Source organism: Sciurus vulgaris, assembly GCF_902686455.1.
Source record: "Sciurus vulgaris genome assembly, chromosome: 9".
In the NCBI taxonomy this organism is placed as follows: domain Eukaryota; kingdom Metazoa; phylum Chordata; class Mammalia; order Rodentia; family Sciuridae; genus Sciurus; species Sciurus vulgaris.
The window spans coordinates 84,303,090-84,324,672 of record NC_136469.1 but is presented as its reverse complement, the minus strand read 5'-3'; the positions used below and the strand labels follow the sequence as shown (position 1 = coordinate 84,324,672).

At 33.2% G+C, this 21,583-nt stretch overlaps 1 protein-coding gene across 2 annotated transcripts in view; it reads left to right on the top strand.

Moving 5' to 3' along the window:
• The window catches only part of USO1 (USO1 vesicle transport factor), a 68,418-nt gene that overhangs the window by 34,248 nt on the left and 12,587 nt on the right, over window positions 1-21,583 (top strand). Inside the window, exons 8-17 of one of the 2 annotated variants that reach the window (XM_079152716.1) lie at window positions 2,186-2,306; window positions 6,750-6,928; window positions 10,817-10,957; window positions 12,741-12,829; window positions 13,619-13,773; window positions 15,330-15,541; window positions 16,971-16,991; window positions 20,676-20,786; window positions 21,092-21,210; window positions 21,346-21,527. In XM_079152716.1, coding sequence (XP_079008842.1) covers window positions 2,186-2,306; window positions 6,750-6,928; window positions 10,817-10,957; window positions 12,741-12,829; window positions 13,619-13,773; window positions 15,330-15,541; window positions 16,971-16,991; window positions 20,676-20,786; window positions 21,092-21,210; window positions 21,346-21,527 — 1,330 coding nt within the window. The remainder of the gene's footprint in view (window positions 1-2,185; window positions 2,307-6,749; window positions 6,929-10,816; window positions 10,958-12,740; window positions 12,830-13,618; window positions 13,774-15,329; window positions 15,542-16,970; window positions 16,992-20,675; window positions 20,787-21,091; window positions 21,211-21,345; window positions 21,528-21,583) is intronic. The other variant, XM_079152717.1, reaches the window with a different exon arrangement.

Sequence of the window (21,583 nt, the reverse complement as noted above, 5' to 3'; positions counted from 1 at the left end):
CCTGTAATCTCAGCTACCCAGGAGTCTGAGGTGGGAGAATCACAAGTTTGGGCTTCCCCCTGGGCATTTTAGTGAGCCTTGTCTCAAAATAAAATAAAAAAAAGGGCTAGGAGTGTAGCTCAGTGGTAGAACTCTTGCCTAGCTTCCAAGAGGCTCAGGGTTTGCTCCCCAGCACCATGCACAAACAAACACACACACACACAAACAAAATTATAATAGCAATTGGAAAAATCTTTTTAAATTCAATCTCCATATTTGCAGTCAGAAGCCCAAGAGCCTTAAAAACCAAGGGACTTATTGTTAGCCATATCTCATTCATCTTTATATTTGTTGGTCCTGGCCCTGTTCTTTCTCATCCTAAATTCTAGTGACTATCACTTGGATTGCTCTTAATTTCATAATGTCTGGTTAGTGGCAAAGTAGAAATAAAACTCTTGACTTCTAGCCCATGTATTCAAGTTTTTAAACTTTATTAAAATTTTATATTTGTATGTCAGTGCAATATTATAAATGGTAAAATTATAGTAATTCTATTTATAAGAAAGATTTTTATTCTTTAATATTTGAGTATTACTTGTTAAGAATTGTCTTATTTAAAATGAGCATCCATCCAATAGGAAGTTGGAGTGCCTTTCCTTGAATATCATGTATTTTCCTTTGCAGGCATAAAATTGCCTTTTTTGTGGTGCTGGGGACTGAATGCAGGTCCTCACACATGATGGGCAAGACCTCTATCACTGACCTACATCCCACCCCTGATATATATCCATATATCTACATCTCTATTTATTTATTGAGAGCTATATTATCTATCATTTTCCTTTAACTCTCCATCTGTTTTTCTATTTCTAACCTTTTGTCCTCAGTTTTTATTTGAGATAGATAAAATGATTTTCTCTTAATTTATATTAATTTTATGATTAGGGATTAAGTTTTATTTTTGTTATAATGTCTGGATTCTTGGGTTTTACATGTTTTACAGCTGTATTTTCTTTAATTTTAATAAACATATTCAAGGGGAAAAGAAACTAACATGTATTGAGAACTTAAAATATAGTAGGTTCTTTAGAAATTATTTTATCTCCTTCAGTTTTTATTTTAAAACCCTATAATATATAGTTGTCCTGTTTTACACATGAGTATGCTGAAACTCTGAATTCATATAATTTGCTTTAATTTGTACAACTAGTAAATATTGGGCAACCAATTTCTAAACCCACCTTATCAAACTCAGAGCCTAGATGGTTTTTTTCTACTGTATTTCTTCTCTACTTTGTCAGCAGTTAAACTCAAGTCAGAAGCATTAAGCTGGAGAATTTGATGTCTAAAAATAACCACTTTTGCCTTTCTCTCTCATCTTCATGTTGAGGCTTCGTAGTAAGGAAAATGATAGAACAGGCCCAGTAAGGCCATGGGCATTCTTTGTCTTGTGTGAATACTTATCTTTCCCCAACTCACACCCAACTTCTTATTTGACTCTGTGGGACTTTCGAAGTACTTCTTTGGTATTCCTCTTCTTTTGAAGTACTATCGGCTTTTTCATAAATATTTGCTATCTCTTTGACCGTCATGGGTACTTAGGGGCTCATAAATATTTCTTGTTTGATACTGACATAAGCAGAAGTGGGTAATAAGTAGGGAAGTTGAGTTTTTGTAGAGTAAGAAGTGGCAAACTATATAAACTAATAACAGAAGCTGAAAAAAATTAAAAGGCAAAGACTACTTTGAACTATCTTGTGCTGGACATGGCATTCATGATACACAAATTTTTATCTTTCTTTTTTCTGTTGACTTCGAATCAAGTTTAGGAATTTGGGGGCCAGATATTTAAAAGAATTTGTGCACTTTTCTAGAATGTGGTAGTGTTTCTAGCATGTATATAAGCATGTACATCAGTGTTCTTGAGAAAGAGAATCATGTGCAACTCACTTAAGCCACAATGAAAATTATGTAGTGATTGATAAATATAAGATAAGTTTATATTTGGGAATTGTTACACTTGGATTCTAGTCAAGGCAAGGAAGAAAATATTTATAACCACAGGGAGGCAAATTACACGACTTCTTTGTCTTTATTTTCCCTATATATAAAGTAAAGGAGTAGAACTTGTGAAATTCCTGCCATTTATTTTAAAATGTATTGTAAATATTTTTATCTACTGAACATTATCTTTTTTCTCCATAAGGGTGTGTTACTGCTACAGGCATTAACAAGAAGCAATGGAGCAATCCAGAAAATTGTTGCTTTTGAAAATGCTTTTGAGAGGCTACTGGACATTATTACAGAGGAGGGGAACAGTGATGGAGGTATAGTATGAAGAGATTATTTGAGGAGACTCCTTTAGTTCTCACTAAATTCTTAACTTCCAGGGAATATAGTTTGAGAAATGGGAACTCATATTTGGTCCTCTTTTATTCTGACATGTTGAGTGTGGATTTCTTTTTCCTTAATCCTGTTTAATATTTGTTAGACTTCTCCAATCTATGTTGGTATCTTTCATCATTTCTGGAAAGTCTTAGCTACATCTCTTCAGATAGTACTGGGCCACATTTTCCCTGTCCTTCTGAAAGCATAGGTGAAAGTGCAGGTCCTTTCACAGATTTGTCGACAGGAAGTTGAGTTGAAGGCAGACTCAAAGGATTAGAGCGAAAGACAACACAGTTGAGAATTAATTGAGAAGGTTAGAGACTGTCTTTTGAAAGACAGGAGATCTAGTTGATGACAGTATTTGGAAAATTCACTGGGTGCAGCCCCACCAAGGGTGTTCACCATGATTTTATGGTGGTATGTGCTTGATTATATGACTTTTCCTCCCAGCAGTATTCAGCTACCTAGATGCAGATGTAGACAAAAGTCAGTTTTCAAGGGGTTAGTTCTTTTCCAGAAAGATTTTATGAGAAGATAGTGAAACAAGAGAATTTAGCATATTATCTGTGGAGTGGAAGAAATGAGGATCTGTATAATCTAAGCTCAGTAAGGAAGAAAGTAAAGACAGAAAGGGGTTTCCAAAAAGGGAGAAAAGTGTCTGGTTGATAGGTTGAAAGTTTCAGGGAAGCCCTAAAATAGATAAACTGAGAATACTTGATCCAGAAAGATTGGAGGCTTTAGAAAGAGGGTGAGAAATGTCACTGAAGGTGAGACCACAGAACATTAGTGAGAGCATTAGTTGGGTTATTTTTGACTATAATATTATCAAGAATGACAGCAGAACTAAGAAAAAGAAAACTTTGAGCAAGATGCCAGTTATATTTTCAGTGAACAAAGAGTAGTGACCAGAAATGTGTTAGTAACTACCATGAGGAGTGGAGTGGTAAGAAATGGTACAGCCAACAATAACAACAAAAAAGGAGAGATGGTATAGCAAGATACCCTGAACCTCAAATGCACAGTTTTTTTTGTTTTTTTTTATAAGAGTAGAGGAACTACGGTGTCTGGAAAGTACACTGAACTGGGAGGAGCAAAGATTTGGCATCCCAACTCTAAGGTACATACAGTTGAGCACAAATTGCCTTTACTTGAAAACAATTACAGGATAAAGCTAGTTCCTTAAAGAAAAGGATGATTTCAAGAAATAATTGAGGGTACAGCAGATTCAATTAATCTGTATTTGAGATTATTGAGACAGCATCATGAAAGTTTTTGAAAGGAGATTAAATGTGGTATGGGGAACACAAAGATGAAAAATGGAAAAGTATAGATGACCAAAGAAGTGTATGCTTTTGGAAATGTTTGAAGAAAATGGTGTTTTAAGGCAAGGTAGAATTAGCAAGTTGTCATGATTGCTAAGACAAGTTCCAAGGGCTCTTTTTTTTTTTTTTTTTTTAATTTTTAGTTGTAGATGGACACGTTATTTATTTATGTGGTGCTGAGGATTGAACCCAGTGCCTCACGCATGCTAGGCAAGTGCTCCACTTACTACTGAGCTACAACCCCAGCCCCTCGAAAGGCTCTTTGTAACTAACGGTGGTCATAAAGGCTCTAATATTCACTGCATGTACACCTTATGAAAGGACTGCCCATTGTAGTGAGAGTTTTGACATTCTTTTTCCTCCAGAGCCATCAGATCGTCTTAAATGCAGACCTTATTTAATGGAGATGTGTGGTCCTGTATAAGGCAGATAGAGTGGTTCCTCCTTATAAGGTATGGATCCACAGCAATATGAAGTAAGGTAGCCTGTACTCTGGACAGATCAGGATGGTTGAATCAGAGATTCTTAAAAAGTATATAAAATGTATGCCTTGAACACTTTAATAAAATAAAAATACATATTTATGTATTATTCTCTTTAGTTAAGACCAGGACTTTTTCTCTGAATGTGAGTCTACTGATTAGTTTTCATCATTTATATCACACCTATAATTTATCATATAGGATTTGCATTTGGGTTTCTTTAAAATGGAATGCAGATTCCATTTTTACAGTTCTTTCCTTCTTTCAGAATCATATTATCTTAACCAGGGAGGTATTTTTAATGACTTCCTTTCATTAATTCTTGAGAAAAACTTAAATTTAGTTTTCATAAAAACATGTTTTCACATTTATATTTTGCAGTTTACATAATATTTAATTAATAACCAGTATAAATAGCATTGTAAATTTGTGAACAAAAACAATTAACTCTTAGATAAAATGCCAAAAGCATGATCCTTGGGGCTGGGGTTGTGGCTCAGTGGTAGAGTGTTTGCCTGGCATTTGTGTGGCACTGGGTTCGATTCTTAGCACCACATATGAATAAATGAATAAAATAAACATCTATCAACATCTAAAAAAATTTTTAAAAAGCATGATCCTTGAAAGAAAAAAATTGATTAATGGGACTTCATTAAAATTGAAAACTTGTGCTATGCAAAAGACACTGTTGAGAGAATAGAAAGGCCATGAACTGGGATACATATCCAAAATATACCGAGAATTCTTAAAACTTCAGAAAACAAGACAGTTTAAAAATGGGTAAAAGATTTTAATGACTTCACATCAAAGAAGATACACAGATGGCAAGTAAACATGTTAATAGATGCTCAACATCGTACACATTAGGGAACTACAAATTAAAACCTTGAGATCACTACACACCTGTGAAAATCCAGGACACTGACAACACCAAATGCTGGCAAGGATATAGACAAATAGAAACCCATTGCTAGTAGGAATGAATAGTAGTACAGTTACTTTGGACGATGTGCAGTTTCTTAAAAAGCTAAACATAGCCAGGAACAGTGGTACATACCTATGATCCCAGCTACTTCGGAGGATGAGGCAAGAGGATGGCAAATTCCACACCAGCCTGGGCAACTTATTGAGATCCTGTCTCAAAAAAATATAAAAAGACTGAGGTAGAAGAATTGAACATGCAAGTCCAGCCTCAACAATTTATCAAACCCATCTCAAAAGAAATAAATAAGGTCTAAGAGTATAACTCAGTGGTAAAGTAACCCTTTACCCATAACAAATTTATATATATGATTAATACCCATAACAAATATATACACGAATATATATATTTATATTATGTAATATATAAATGTTTATTATTTATATGAGTATATGTAAATATACTTGTATATTTATCATTTTTTGTGTTATATACTTATGTTCCACACTAATGCAAATGTTAATAATAGAAGAAATTAGAAAGGGGAGAACATATGAAAACTTTATCATCACTCAGTTTTTCTGTAAAACATTTGAAAAGTCTATTTTTTAAAAAGTCATTAATGTAAATGTGGAGCTCAACTAGTAGGAGGGAAAGTGTGGGTATACTAACGGAATCCACCAGTTGTGAGCACCTGGCATCAGTCAATAAGCTTTACAGAGAAGGTAGTAATCACTGGTTAATCTGGCATTTGGTAAAGTTGGAATCAGTTGGATCACTGTGATCATAGATGAAACTAGTGTGGATGAAACTGTCCTAAGAGAGAGGGTAGTATTTTGTAAGTAGAGAAGTAGGAAAAGCATGAAACAATGAAAGCTGGGAACCATGAAAAGCAGAAAGTCTGAGGAATAGCCAGAAGTCTATAGGGAAATCAGATGAAAGTAGTGTTTTAGAAACCAAGGGAAAGGAGGTTTCAAAAAAGAGACATAGAGACAACAGTGTCAGGTATTTCTTAGAGATCAAATAAGGTATGATTGATTCATTCAATAAATATTTAATAGTTAGCTACTATGTATATACCTGATGTCTTGTCTTTGCCAACAATGTAGAAGTAAGTAGGGCATTCACAAATTCCTGTTTTGTGAATTATAATCTAGTGGAAAAAGACAGACATGTAATAACAAGAAAAACAAGCTACTATAAGAGCATGTAACTGGTGATGCTAACCTGGTCCTTGGGTCTTGATAATCATTCCTGGAAAAGTGATGTTTAAGCTTAGTTTGAATAAGAAGTATGAGTTAATGTGGTAAGTGAATGGTTGACGTTGAAGTCAAAAGAGCATTGTGGGGTTGTAGCTCAGTGGTAGAACACTTGCCTAGCATGTGTGAGGCCCCCAGGTTTGATTCTCAGCACCACATAGGTCCATTGACAAATAAAAATAAATAAAATTAAAAAAAAAAAAAAAAAGATCATCATGAGACTTGAGAAAGAGCATATGGATTGTGGCCTGTTGCCATCAAGAATCAGAATAGGCTGTGTGCCTTTCCATACTGAGAAGATGCTACATGGAGATTTATCTTTTTAAAAATGTTTGGGATCAAACTTTCCTTGAGATATTATCAGCCTTAACACTTCCATTTTACCTTCTCTCCCTAGGTATAGTAGTCGAGGATTGTTTGATTCTTCTCCAAAACTTGTTAAAAAACAACAATTCCAATCAAAATTTTTTTAAAGAAGGCTCATATATTCAACGTATGAAACCTTGGTTTGAAGTTGGAGATGAAAATTCTGGCTGGTCTGCACAGAAAGTGACCAATCTACATCTAATGCTACAGGTATACTGTCCTTAGACATAAATGTGATGTGAGTTTTGTCAGGGATTGTTTTAAAGAAAAGGAGATTACTTGCATTTGGTAAATCCAAGGTATTCAGTTAGTTTCAGGTGGACTTTAAAAATTCTTTTAATATGGAAATTTGCAGTTATATTAAGAGCTAGAGATCCCTTCCCCCAATCCAGCCATCATTCAACTTTGATAATTATTAACTCTCACGTTTTTGTTTCATCTTTTCTTCATTTCCTACTCTATGTTATTTTAAAGCAAATGCAGACATACAGTTTCTTGATATTTTTTACATTAGGAAATAATAGGTACAATTTTGTTTTTCTGAATTTTTAAAATATACTTTCTTTAATTAGGGCTTTAGTATAATAAATTTTAATTTTCAGAATATTAAGTTCCTATAAATTCATTCAGTAAACATTTACTAAGAGATAAGCACTTGATACTAGGATGTGAATGATCATGTCCATGCCCCCGAAAATTGATTGTAAATTAATTTTTAAGATCAATACAAGTTAAATCGACAAATCAAATCACCTGTCATTTTATTTAAATTTCATGGTTAATGCTTAGTGAGGATAGATGTAAAAGTGAGGACAGTAGGATCCCAAATGATTTCTATATGGAGAAAGTTTGCAAGTTCTTAGATTTGTTTACTCCTTTTTCAAATTCCTCTTCTCCAAATCCTTAAATTTATACCAGCCTCCTAATTTATGTTTTCTCTAGTGATTGTTATAGGTCTTTGAATGTCTGAATTGTGCCAGTATCTCTGCAATTACACACCTCAAAATGAGATTGTGCACTTTTCTGTAGTGAGAGTTGAATGTCATTCCATGTCTTCAGAGTTGGCCTGTGTAGCACTGTTTGATAATCAGGGTGACTATGTGCCCCAGTTTACCAGGACAGGATTCTTTTTTGTAATTACTACTAATGTCCTCTTTTACTTCAAAGGTGTCCTGGTTTGGATTATAAATTATGTCATTACCCCATTTAGAATATGTCTAAAAACTGTTATAAAATTGTTGTAACAGAGGGCATGGTCAAAAAGTCAATTCCTAACTTCATCATTTCTATCTTCACTGTCAGTATTGCACATGTCAAGAATTTATTATTTTTATGTTTTAGAAAGAAGATCACTTGATTGTCTTTGTTAAATACTACTTTCTTAAGAAGGGATAGTCCTCTAGAAAAGAAATTTTCAAAATGTGAGCCAGGCACACATGTTAGCACACATCTTTAATCTCACTCAACTACAAAGGAGGTAAAGGCAGGAAGATCACAAGTTCAAGGGAAGCCTTAGCAACTCAGCAGGAGCTTGTCCTACAAGGGGAAAAAAATGTAAAAGGGCAGGGGATATAACTTGGTAGTAGAGTGCCACTGGGTTTAATCCCCAGTACCACAAAAACAAACAAAATGTGAACAAAGAGAATGAAAGGATCTGATGATATGTATGCAAAAACAATTTCCTGTCCAATGGTGAGAATTTAGATTCTCACTGCGGGAAGAATCTGCTCCTCTTTTATGATTTTGGTGTTACGTAAAGAATTTTGAATAAAGTGTAATGAAGTAAAGTACTATTTTACCAAACTTTTTGGATGAGAGTGCATCATATAAACAGAAAAATACAGTATTCTAGGTATATGAGTTGGTTGTTTTTCCTTTGTACTTCAAAAAAGTGAAAAGGCTAGCTCATGTACAGTGGCATGCATCTTCAGTGCCAGTACTTGGGAGGCTGACATGGAGGATCACTTGGGCCCAGGAGTCTAAAACTTGTCTGGGCAACATAGTGAGACCCTATCTCAAAAAAAAAAAAAAAAAAATTGTGAATAAACTAACTGTGCCTTGCTTACTACAGCTTTCCTCTCTACCAGTGCAGAATATAAACTTTGCAAAGGAACTGAGATTATTTTAATATGTTTTTCACTTCAAAGATTGAGTAATTGGTGCATTCATGCCTTCACAAGCCACAGATTATCTTGTTAGAGTAATCTTTCTATGTAGCTTTATTTGGAGTTGCTTGTATTTCAAGCTACTATATACCAAATGAAAATGCACAATTGTTTTCTCATTTGGGTATATACATCCTATTTGGAATTATTCATAATCAGAGTTATAATCATGATGATTTAATTATAAGCCATTAAAAAGTGAAATTGAGCTCCTTTGGGATTTTATTTATTTATTTATTTATTTTTAAGAGACTTAGTCTCACTTTGTTTTCCAGGCTAGCCTTGAACTCCTGGAATACAGGCACACTTGGGGGCTTTTATTCAGATCAAAATTTGGGAAAGCACCTTTTGAAAAAAATGTAGTCATTAATCTATATATTAAATCAAAATCTGTCTTGACCAGTCTTCTACAATTTTTCCCCATTCTTCTCAGGAAAAAAGGGAATCTGTTCTTGTGACAGTAATTCACATATTTGAGTGTTAGTAGATCTTCCTTTATCTTATTATTAAGTATTCCTTTTTTCAGCCATCCTTTGCTGCCATCTGGAAATTTGATAATTACTTTTTCTTTATTCGTATCATCAATAAAGATACTCAGATGCTATTAAATACTAAAGAATTATTGTTGATTTTCTTAGATGTGATAATGGCATGATTATGTTTTTAAAGATTCTTATTTAAAAAATCTTTATCAGTTGGAGAGAGGCATACAGAAATATTTAGACAGGAAATGCACTGCCTGGTACTTGCTTTAAATACTAAAAAGGAAGTAGTAGTAGTACTAGTAGTAGTAGTAGTAGAAGTAGCCTAATTAGAAAAGTCCAAGGGCAAGAACTAGTATGTAATCCTAAAGTGTTTTGTTGTTGGTCTTTTTTTTAAATCTATTAAACATCAATTTACTAATTAACCCTCTTTGAGAATGTCTGATAATTCAAATGTGGAAATTCCTAAATAATCAATTTGTTCATTACTAATGTAATGAGTGGTTGAGGTTTTCCCCAAGTTCTAGTGATATCTCGTCGCCTTTTATTCTCCAGCTTTTCAAATCCACTTTTGTTTTTATGTTTACCCCTCTACACACACAAAAAAGTTACCATTCTTAGTGAAATCACAATCTATATGATATCCACCATCTGTAGTAATAAAATTGTTTTAGTTTACCCTTCTGTGTCATTGATTACATTCATATCTTCTACATGCAGAAGAATAATGGGTAACATTTGCCTTGCACTTTGTTGTTAACAAAATATTGTAAATATCCTACTTGGTCTCGCTATATAAGATTTTGTACACAGGTATGTATGTAATTCTAATTTTATAATGCAGGATATATGTGAAATTATTTTTGAAGATGTAACAATGCCAGAACAGTCATTTGGAGTGACTTTTTTCATGTTTCTGAAATTTTATGTTCAGGTTCAGAGTCATCGTAGTATTGTAGGAATTTAATTATCATTAACAAGCAACAAGGCCAACTCCTCGGCTAATGCACAAATCTTCTACCATGTCTCTAATTGTTAGTTTTGGCCTTCTTTTTATTTTCAGTTTAAGGGGTATGTTATACCTCAGGCCATTTTGTTTTCAGTCCTGCTCTATTATTAGGTAGTTGAAGAGGTATGCCATTCTATAACTTAATCATTTGTTCATTTACTGAATATGTATTATTACAAATATTGTGCTTGTTGTTTGGAATATGAAAATGACCAAGTCAGTTGCTACCCTCTGGGAGTTCACCGTGACCTGAAAGAGACAACCTTTAAGCAAATAGCAAAATATAATATGTACTATTAACAGCCCTGTTGCCATGGGAGCATGATTTGGCTGAGCAGGTAGGGGATGCTTCATATAGATTCTCTTGTTCACATAGATTAGATTTGCCTCAAACTTTTAAAAATCTTTAAAAGACCAATTTTGTTTTCTCTTTCTTTCATAGCTTGTTCGGGTACTAGTGTCTCCTACCAACCCTCCTGGTGCTACCAGTAGCTGTCAGAAGGCTATGTTTCAGTGTGGGTTACTGCAGCAGCTTTGCACTATCCTAATGGCTACTGGAGTTCCTGCTGACATCCTGACTGAGGTAAATGAAAACTAAGGCAGAGGCCACTCTATGGAATTTGAAATCATGAATCTTAGGAAGAATCAGATATTAGCTAAAGGAAGGGTAGTAATAGGTACCTATTATTGTGTTGGATTCCTTGCTGATCTTACTAAATAATAATAATGACATGTCAATTCCAAAAGGTATACTCATTCCACAAGTTTTTTGTTTGTTTGTTTGTTTGTTTTGTGGTGCTAGGCATTGAACCCAGGACCTTGTGAGGCAAGCACTCTACCAACTGAGCTACACCCCAACCCATTCCACAAGTTTTATAGTGTCTAATTCATAAAGTTTAAACAGATCCATCCAGAATTATTTTTCAGTTTGTACATACTCTATAGTTGTGCACAGTATGATTTGTTTTTAATTTTGAAAACAAAGTGACTTAATTTTACTCAATGAGTTGATTCATAGAATAGTAAATTTTTTTTCCTTGGCATAAGTTTGTTGATTTCTCTGTTCCCTTCCCTTACTTGGATTTCTTAGTCATCAAGATCCTACATCTTTTTCCCTCACCCATTAGTTCACTGTCTTATTTTCCTATTTAAAAAGAAAAGTAAATGGCAAAAGAATTTCTTTTAGCTCTTTCATGTCTGAAAATTATATTCTTCTACCTTCAGAGTTAATTTAATGTTTGATTAGGTATAGAAGTCAGGGTTAGAAATGACATTCAACTTTCAGAACACTACTCTGGTGTTCCTCGTTAAGAAATATATAACTGATTCTGAGTTCTAAACCTTGTTTTAATAACCTTTTTTTCTGTAGAAATTTTGAGCCATTTCTTTATTTCTGATTTTCTGAAATTTACTGATGATATGCTTTATTATGAACTTTCTTCCACTTCCCAATTATTTTTACCACTCATTGGGCTCTTTCAACACATATCCTTCAGTTCTGAGGATAATTTTGGAATTCTTTGATAATATCCTCTTTTTTCTGTTCACCTCTGCAACAAACTCTTAGATTGTTAGATTTTCTGGACCTATTTGCCTGTTTAAAAGAATTATTTTTAGTTAAGAGAAATAGTTAATAAAAACTAGTTAACAAAAATAATATGTGTAACTAGTTGTTCTGAAAAAGAGTTTTGTCTTTTCCATTTTCTTTGGATATTTTTTCAACTTTATCCTTAAATTGAGTTTTTAATTGGTTATATTTTGGTTTTTGTTTTTCTTTTTCACAATACTGGGAACTGAACTTGGCCTCACATTTACTAGGCAAGTACTCTAACACTGCCCTACAACCCCAGCCCTTTTTTGGCCTCAAACTTGAGATTTTATTTTAAACCATTTTCCCTAGTTTTGTAGATGGATTCCCTTATCTCTTTGAAAAATACTATTAATTTGGGTTTTTTTTTTTTTTTTTTTACAATTTTAAGTGCTTTGTTTTTTATCATAGGCCTCCATTTAAGGTTTTAAAACTTAAGAAAATGTTATAAGTTTATATTGCTGTAACTGATTTTTTGGGTGTCTGATTTTTGGAGTTTAAAAACAAAAAGTAGGCCGGGCATGGTGGCGCTGAGGCTGAAGCAGGAGGATCACAAGTTCAAAGCCAGCTTCAGCAAAAGCAAGGTGTAAGCACCTCAGCGAGACCCTTTCTCTAAAATAAAATACAAAACAGGGCTTAGTGGTCAGTGCCACTGAATCCAATCCCCAGTACCAAAAAAAAAAAAAAAAAAAAAGTAGGATGTAATAATTTCTTCTTTTGAAAATAGGTTTTATTCCTTGATTTTCTTTTTTAATATTATTTTTTCTCTCCTTCACAGACCATAAATACTGTATCGGAAGTTATTCGAGGATGCCAAGTAAACCAAGACTACTTTGCTTCTGTAAATGCACCTTCAAACCCACCAAGGTAAGAAATGGGAAATAACTGAAATTCCTTTGAGGAAATAAAAGCTTTTTATATCTCATGTATATATCTTACTCCTTTGTAAAAAGTTCAAATCTGTGTTTTGAAACTAGAAATTATCTGACAAATAAATATATTAATGCTGGGCATGGTAGCACATACCTATAACCCAGTTGCTCAGGAGGCTGAGGCAGGAGAATTATAATTTTGAAGTCAGCTTCTATAACTTAGCAAGACCTGTTCACAGTGTAAAAAAAAGATTGGGAATACAGCTTAGTAGTAGAGCACACCCAGGTTCAATTCCTAGTATTGCCAGAATAAAAGATAAACATATTGGTATTTTAAGAGTGTGTGGTCTTTACTTGTAGTCCCAGCTTCTAGGGAAACTTCCTAGGCAGGAGGATCACAAGTTCAAGACCAACCTGAGCAATGTAACAAAACCCTGTCTCAAAATAAAAAATTTTAGAAGGGCTAGGCATGAAGCTCAGTGGTAAAGCACCCCTGGGTTTAAGTCTGCAGTACCAAATAATAATAATAATAATAAGTGTGTGGTCTTTGGAACTTAAGTATTTAGCCTCATATATAATCACCCTTGCACTTCACAGATATGTTCCTTAAGCAAACAAATCATTCTTCTCAGCTGCAGTTTCCTTTTTTGCAAAATGGAGATGGAAATACTTAACTTGCTGGTGTTCTGGTTATGGTTCTCAAATCAAGAAAAATGACCGACTTTTTACTTGTGTACTTGGATAGTAATGCTTCATTTCCTTCTTTTCTTTTTAAATGCAACAGACCAGCAATTGTAGTACTTCTCATGTCCATGGTTAATGAAAGGCAGCCATTTGTGTTGCGCTGTGCTGTTCTCTATTGTTTCCAGTGTTTCTTATATAAAAACCAAAAAGGACAAGGAGAAATTGTGTCAACGCTTCTACCTTCCACTATTGATGGTAAATAATTTAGTTCTGATTTCTTTTTTAAAAACAAATAATTGTCTTTCAAGCTTTTAATTGAATTTTTATCTGTGCTTTAGCCCAAATACTTTATATGCTTAAAATATAAATTGAGTTTTAAAGCCTAAGTTAGTTAAATTTAGAGAACAATCTTATGGAGTCAGACTAGAGTTTGCATTGCAGAGTATCCCTTTCTCTTGCTTTATAAAGTTATGAGGGGATAATCATACTATCTGTATGTGGGAATAATACTTACCTCATTAGAAATACTGAGAGACCAGGCACTGTGGCACACGTTTCTAATCCCAGCTACTCAAGAGACTGAGGCAGGATGATTGGCAAGTTCAAGGCCAGCCGTAGCAATTTAGTTAGGCCCTAAGCAACTGATGGAGACCCTGTATAAATAGGCATTAAAAGAACTAGGGATGTAGCTCACCGATGCACCCCTGATTCAGCCCCTAGTACCGGAAGGAAGGAAGGTTGGTTGAGAGAATTAATACAATTTTGTATGTAAAGCACATACCACAATATGTGCATAATAGAAGCTAATAAACAGAAACTGCTGTTACTAGTAAATACCATTCTAAGGGTAAATCCTACTGTGAAATTGCCCTTAACATTTCAATCTCTTATGCTAGTATAGATTAGATCCATTACCCTTTTTATGGCTTCATTAAATATTTCAATTTATCTGGGGCGAATTCTTTTAATATTTACCTTTTGTTAACTTTAAATTTGAGTAATTTGATATAGGCAAGTGGAAACATTAGTAAACCTCATTTTAATTGCATAAACTGGAGTTTTTAAAATCAAAATAAAGTCTATTATATTTTACCAAAAGCTTTTTTAGTTAAAAAAATTTAACTACCAAAAATTATTTACTATAAATGAAGGTAAGACTCTGGATTTAGTAAAGAATGTGACATTTCTTTAGGATTTATTTTAGAAATGTTGTTTTTAGTTAAAGTAATTTTTTGAACTACTGTCATCAGTTGGATGCCTACAGTGTTCTGATATTTCTTTGTTCAGCTACTTTTCTTTCAAGGTGCTTTTCTCTCATCATTTGTTGGGGTTGTTTTGTTTGTTTGTTTTTGTGGGGTTTTTTGTTTTGTTTTGGTTTGGTTTGGTTTTTGGTACGGGGGATTGAACCCAGGGACACCACTGAGCCACATCTCCAACCCTTTTTATTTTTTTTATTTTGCAACAAGGTCTTGTTAAGTTGCTTAGGCCATGGCACGGTTGCTGAGGCTGATCTTAAACTTGCAGTAAACTTAAACTCCTGCATCAGCCACCCGAGTCACTGGGATTACAGTCATGTGCCACCATGCCTGGCTCATTCATTTTGTTTTGAAAAGAAGACTTTTATTGTTTTGAAAATGTGACTTAATACTTCTGGTTAACAACATAGCATTTAGTGGTGTTTAACACTATTTTTGTGTATGTAGAAAATAATTTAAAATTTTTAAGTAAATTTTGGTTTATTTCTATACTTAATAATAAGTTATTATTTCCACCAATAATCTGTTATTTTCATCTGCCTACCATCTTTGTAGCAACAGGAAATTCAGTCTCAGCTGGACAGTTACTATGTGGAGGTTTGTTTTCTACTGATTCACTTTCAAACTGGTGTGCTGCTGTGGCTCTTGCCCATGCTTTACAAGAAAATGCTACTCAGAAGGAACAATTGCTCAGGGTTCAACTTGCTACAAGTATTGGCAACCCTCCAGTTTCTTTACTGCAACAGTGCACCAACATCCTTTCACAGGTAAAACATTGTAAGTTTTAGCTGTATTTTTTCATGCCAGTAATAAAAGGATTTATGGAAGTCCTTGGAAGATGCAGATGAGAAAGGGAAAGAAAGTCCTTTCCTACTTTTTTCATTGAACCAGAAACAGTTTTATGGAGAGGAAGCAATAAATATTTTTATAGGACTAGTTTTGCCAAATAGTTAGATAAGGTTTATATCATAGTGAAAACACAGTTATGGGCAGAAAGGCATATTTTGGCTTTTGTTTTCTTTTTAAATTATTTACAGTGTTCTTGCATATTATTTTCTCTTTCTGCTAAGTATCTGAATTCAGATCAGTTTATGAGAGAGAAGAATAAAGCAGTTCATAGCTATATCCTGTCCTCTTTCTCTTCATTCAGAAATAAAACACATCGTGTTCATAGTTATTCAGTATACCCCTTCTGTGTTTATGGGTTCTCAAATCTTCAAGTTTCCAACACATAATTTACCTAATAAGATGTAGAAAAACAAAAAAATTTGCATTCCTTTAGACTTTAATGAGAATAACAAGCTTCATTGATTTATGGATGGTAGGGCATTTAGAAATGTCATTTACTTCATAATTTGTCCATAAAATGTACCAGCCTTGCTCTTGAACAGTTCAACTTCATGCTTTAACAAAACTGTAAAATCATTGACATTCAGAGTCACTCATGGAAAGTTAGTGTGGATCATTCTAAAAATTTACCTTCCCATTCTCCCATGATAATGTGGTATATTCTTCCTTAGTTTTTCATTTTGTCACACAATGAATTTTTCTTTATTTTGAGTTTTTTAAATCTTATTTATTTTTTGGTGCTGGAGATTGAACCCCTCTTGCATACTAAGTACACACTGTGCCACTGAGCTCCATCCCCAGACCACAGCCCTTGTTTTGACCTTTTAAAGAAACATCAGTGCCGTCCATCAAAGTTAGATATGAAAGCTTAAAAATTAACTCTTAGGGGAAAAAAAAGTCAATGTTTACATTGGTATACTTTAACTGAATACTTACTACTTATCTCTTAGTAATTAAAAAAAAAACTACTCCAAATTTTCCTATCTACTTAATTAATACTTGACACTCCCATGTTTGTTGAAACAACTTTCTTAAGGCCGAACAGTAATTGTCTAACCATCATTATCAAGACATGTTTTGATATTGTAATTATAATAAATGTATAATGAGAAATTCTAAAGATGTCTCAAGTGTCTTCTGCACTCTTAAGTACTCACAGTGCTGTAGAATCAACCTTTATCCTTTAAATGTGTATCATCTTTATACAAGAAAAGATTAGAACTGTCATGTTCCAAATTACTGGCTTGAATTTACAGAGACCATAAAAAGTATTTGAGGGCTTTTTCTAGATTTATATTTTTCTAATGTAGTAATATTTATGAATAATTTTTAATGTATAATTTGCAGGGTGATAAGATCGACAGACGGGTATGTATTATGATTAAGCTTAGGCATTGTCCTCTTACAGCAAGGCTTTATCTTTGTCTTGGGTTTTGCTGATTGGTTTTTTTTAACTGCTTGTTTGAAGTTGTATTCTACTCACACTTATGTGTCATGAAGTATATCTCTGTCACAAGTGGCTTTCCAATTTTCTCCATGGGATATTGTAGTGGTGTTACTAAGAACTATGGGAATGACAATCTGATGCTATATCCTGGTGCTTCCTCTGGTGATGCTTGCACTTTCTGGAATTCCCTTGGTTTTGGTTTTTGTGTTTTTCCCCCAAGCTTGCTTCTTTATTTCCCCTGAAACTGTTTCAAAGGAAGTAAAATTTATGGTTAAGCATTTTGTATTTAGTTAATCAGTATATGTGTGACTTTTCTGTTACTTCAATTATTTAAAATATGCAATAGTAAAAAATTTGTAAATTGAATGATTTTAAATATTATGGATTATTCTGGATATAATCCATATGCTACAACTACCATTGGGGATTCGTTTTTGATGTGTTAGGGGAGTGTGTAATTTGTGTTTGGTTTGATTTTCTTCTGAGTGGCAAAAATTGAATGAACCTTAATATCCATGTTTAGCAAATTTCAGTTATTCAATGTGGATAGTTATAATGGATGTTAGAAGTGAATCTTTGTATAAGCATGATTTAACATGTAGGTATAACTTTCTGTCTCCCAGTCTCTCACATATACACACATTTGGAACATTTATTCCACCTGCAGTTTTGTTTTTTTGTTTGTTTGGTGATGGTAGGGCTCAAATCAACGACCTCATGCATGCTAAGCAAGCATTCTACCACAGAGCTATACTCCCAGGTTCAGAATTTTTTATATCAGGAAAATATCTTATGAGTAAACATGTCAGTCATTTAAAAGGTAATTTGGGGGGAATATTGACTTATACACAGTAAAATACACAGACCTTATATGTTCAATCTGATGGGTTTTGATATTTGAGTGTATCTCTGTAATTAGCAACCATACAAGATATAAAACATTTTTCTAATCTAAGAAAGTTTCATCATTCCCCTTTCTTACTAATTCTCTGTCCCCAGAGGCTACCACTAGAAAATGAATCTGATCATAATATGCTAGAACCTTATTTAATTCTTGGAACACTGAAAGTACAAAATGTTAGCTTTTTATGTTTTTATAAATAGTACAAAAATATTATATTTGAAATTACCTAGTAGGAGGAATTTTTACTTAGAAAATGTAATGGGAAAACATAAGATTAGATGATTCAGCTTCAAATATTTTATTTATAGTGTTCTTTCACTCCGTAAAGTGTGTGGTTTCTAATGACCAAACTCATTATAGTTTCACCCTCCATTTGGTTTTCCAAATCTCCTCAATGGTTCACACACTGGCAGCTCTGAGAAAAGGGTTATAGTTTTTTTTATATCTCATATTCTCTGCCCATTTATATTAATTAGATTAACTTTTGTCTTTGATACATGTGTATTCCCCTGGTATGTCATTTGTCTTTTGACCTTAATATTTTGTTGTGATTTTTTTTTTCTCAGACTTTTCTTTCATGGCTTCTGCATTTTTAAGTTATGTTTAGAAAACCCTTCCCACTTAAAATTTTAAGAAATTTACCCATATTTTCATTGTATAACTTTTGGGTTTTCTCTTTTTATTTTACTTTTTGTTCCATTTTTCTCAGCAAACTATGTAAGATATGGATCCACTGATTTTTTTTTTTACCCCCTAGATAGCCATCTACTTGATCCAGCTTTTTAAAATCACTTTGGAGATGGGATCTCACTATGTTGGCCTCAAACTCAAAAACTTAAGCAATCTTCCCACCTCAGCCTCCCAAATAGCTGGGACTACAGGTGAATACCACTACACCTGGATACCTCAACATTTTTAAAGCCCATTTGTAACCCATTTAGGGTTATATGATACCTTTTTAATATAGTAAATTCTCATTTGTGTTTGAGTCCCTTTCTGGACTTCCCATTCTATCTCTCAGTTACTGTCTGTTCATGATCTAATATCCCTGCATTACTATTTTCCGTTTTTTCACAGTATCCCTGATTATTTCCACTTGTTTATTTTTCTGCATAATCTTGGGAATCAGACTGTTTAGTTCCAGGAAAGGAAGAATCTTCTGGAGCTGGGGGTGTAGCTCTGTAGCACTGTGCACTTAACATACACAAGGCCCCCACTTTGGGGGTAGATATTTTTGTTTGAACCATTCCTTTATATACAAAATTCTTCTACATGCATTGTAGATATACTTGATACCTGCATATGGTTATCCTAAGTAGTAAACTATTTATATGTAACCAGGGAGATCAGTAAAACATTTGAATTTATAACTTAAGTAGTTGTTAAGTTTTCTAAGTTACATAGTTAAGAATGACTCATTTTTAACTTTCTAGTTACATGAGTAACATGAAGATGTTTTGTGAGAACAGTAGTGACATAAAGGCAAGGAAAAGGTAAAAATAACACATAGTATAAAACCGAACTTATCTTAATGCTTCCTTGATAAATCATTTGAAGAAATCCAATTTGAATTTATTCAACTCAATAGTAAATATACCTGAAAATCAATAATAGAAAGACCAAGATACTGACATCAATGTTCATAAAATTGGAACAGTCTAGGTTGTAGAAATTTTCAAAACCCAGTGGTTTATTCCTTGTCTAAATCTTTGAACAACTATATTTCAGATATTTTCTGATAATTGCCCCCAAAGGAATACATTACTGTATTGATTTTCATTATTTCATTTCAAACAAGATTGTTTTTCTTTAAAAAAAAAAAAAAAAAAAGTACAGGTTATAGTAGTATAATTATGGGCAGTGGTAATGCTATGAACCAAGAATATTTCACATAGGAGATGTAAATATGTTATAAAAATTTAGAAAATTATAATTTGCTGGGTCGTGCTAATTTTCAATATTGTTTAACTATATTTGGAAGCAGTGCAGTTAGTGTTTCAGGGGACTAAGCTAATTTAAATAAACCTTTCCCTCTTGATTATGTTTGTGATTCTCATTGTTTTTTTATTTTTTTTTAGCATTTTTTAGTTGTAGATGGACATGATTACCTTTATTTTACTTATTTTTATGTAGTGCTGAGCACTGAACCCAGTGCCTCACATGTGCCAAGCAAGTGCTCTACCACTTAGCCACAACACCAGCCCTGTCATGGAGTTTTGTAGCATTTTTTTTTTTTTTTTTTTTTTTTTTTTTCTTTTTGAGAGTATATTCCATCATGGAATTTGACTGAATGGTTCAGTAGATTATTTTTGGTTTTTTTCTTAATTTTTTTTGGAAAAGAATATTTCTTTTTATCAAGAACTTGTTTTTTAAATTCTAATTGAAATACCATAAATTTGTATAGCTTGTCTTAGGGATTAATAGATCTTTTAAAGCCTCCGTTATCATATTTTTTTTTCTTAGCACACATCCCTTTTCTCCTAAGAGTATTTTAAATAACCCAGTATATGCTTGTGAACATCAACTGATTCTGATTTCTGCATTCTAATGGACATAAGAATGCATTCTTTTATTCAATTTTTAAAATCTTGCTTCCCATCACACCTTTTATATAATGTTAAAATTCTTTTTATGCAAATAGACTTTGTTTGATTAAAAAAATTAAAATGGAATGATATTTCAACCAATTTATCTATTGCAGGGAAGCAAAATACAGACAAGAGTTGGATTATTAATGTTGCTTTGTACATGGCTAAGCAACTGTCCCATTGCAGTAACACATTTTCTTCACAATTCAGCCAATGTTCCATTTGTATCCTTTATGTTTTAGTAACATGCAAGTATTTATCTTACATATTTTAAATTTCTTCTTCTCAATTAGAAATAGCTCTATTTTCAAATTGAATTCTCAACCATCTTTATGTTGCAACTTTTTAAATTATTACAGTTAAAATGATGTGTCTTTGTCTGTGGATACCATGGGTTTGTTTTATGCTGGCTTGGAGTATATATAGAATTCCTTGTAAGAAATCTTACAAGAACTATATGTTAAATTCAAATTGCAAATAAAGTATTCTAGATATTATGAGTCATTAGCCTCCTTAACAAAGATTTCAGCTTACAGGACAAATTGCAGAAAATCTTGGAGAAGAAGAGCAGTTGGTCCAAGGCTTATGTGCCCTTCTATTGGGTATTTCAATTTACTTCAATGACAACTCACTTGAGAGCTACATGAAGTAAGTAAGGGCAGATTGACTCTCTAATGGCATCTGGAAATGATGATAACATTTTTCTGCTAAAGTATATCTACACCAAGCTTTTGTTTTTTTATCAAGATTTTTCTTTAAACATCTCAATGTTTATCTCTGTAGAGAGAAACTAAAACAACTAATAGAGAAGAGGATTGGTAAAGAGAATTTCATAGAGAAACTAGGATTTATTAGCAAGCATGAGTTATATTCCAGAGCATCACAGAAACCCCAACCAAACTTCCCCAGTCCAGAATACATGATATTTGATCATGAGTTTACAAAGCTGGTGAAAGAACTTGAAGGTAAGATGAGAAGATTTGTACTTGTATTTATTAAAAAGTAATTACATTATGTATGC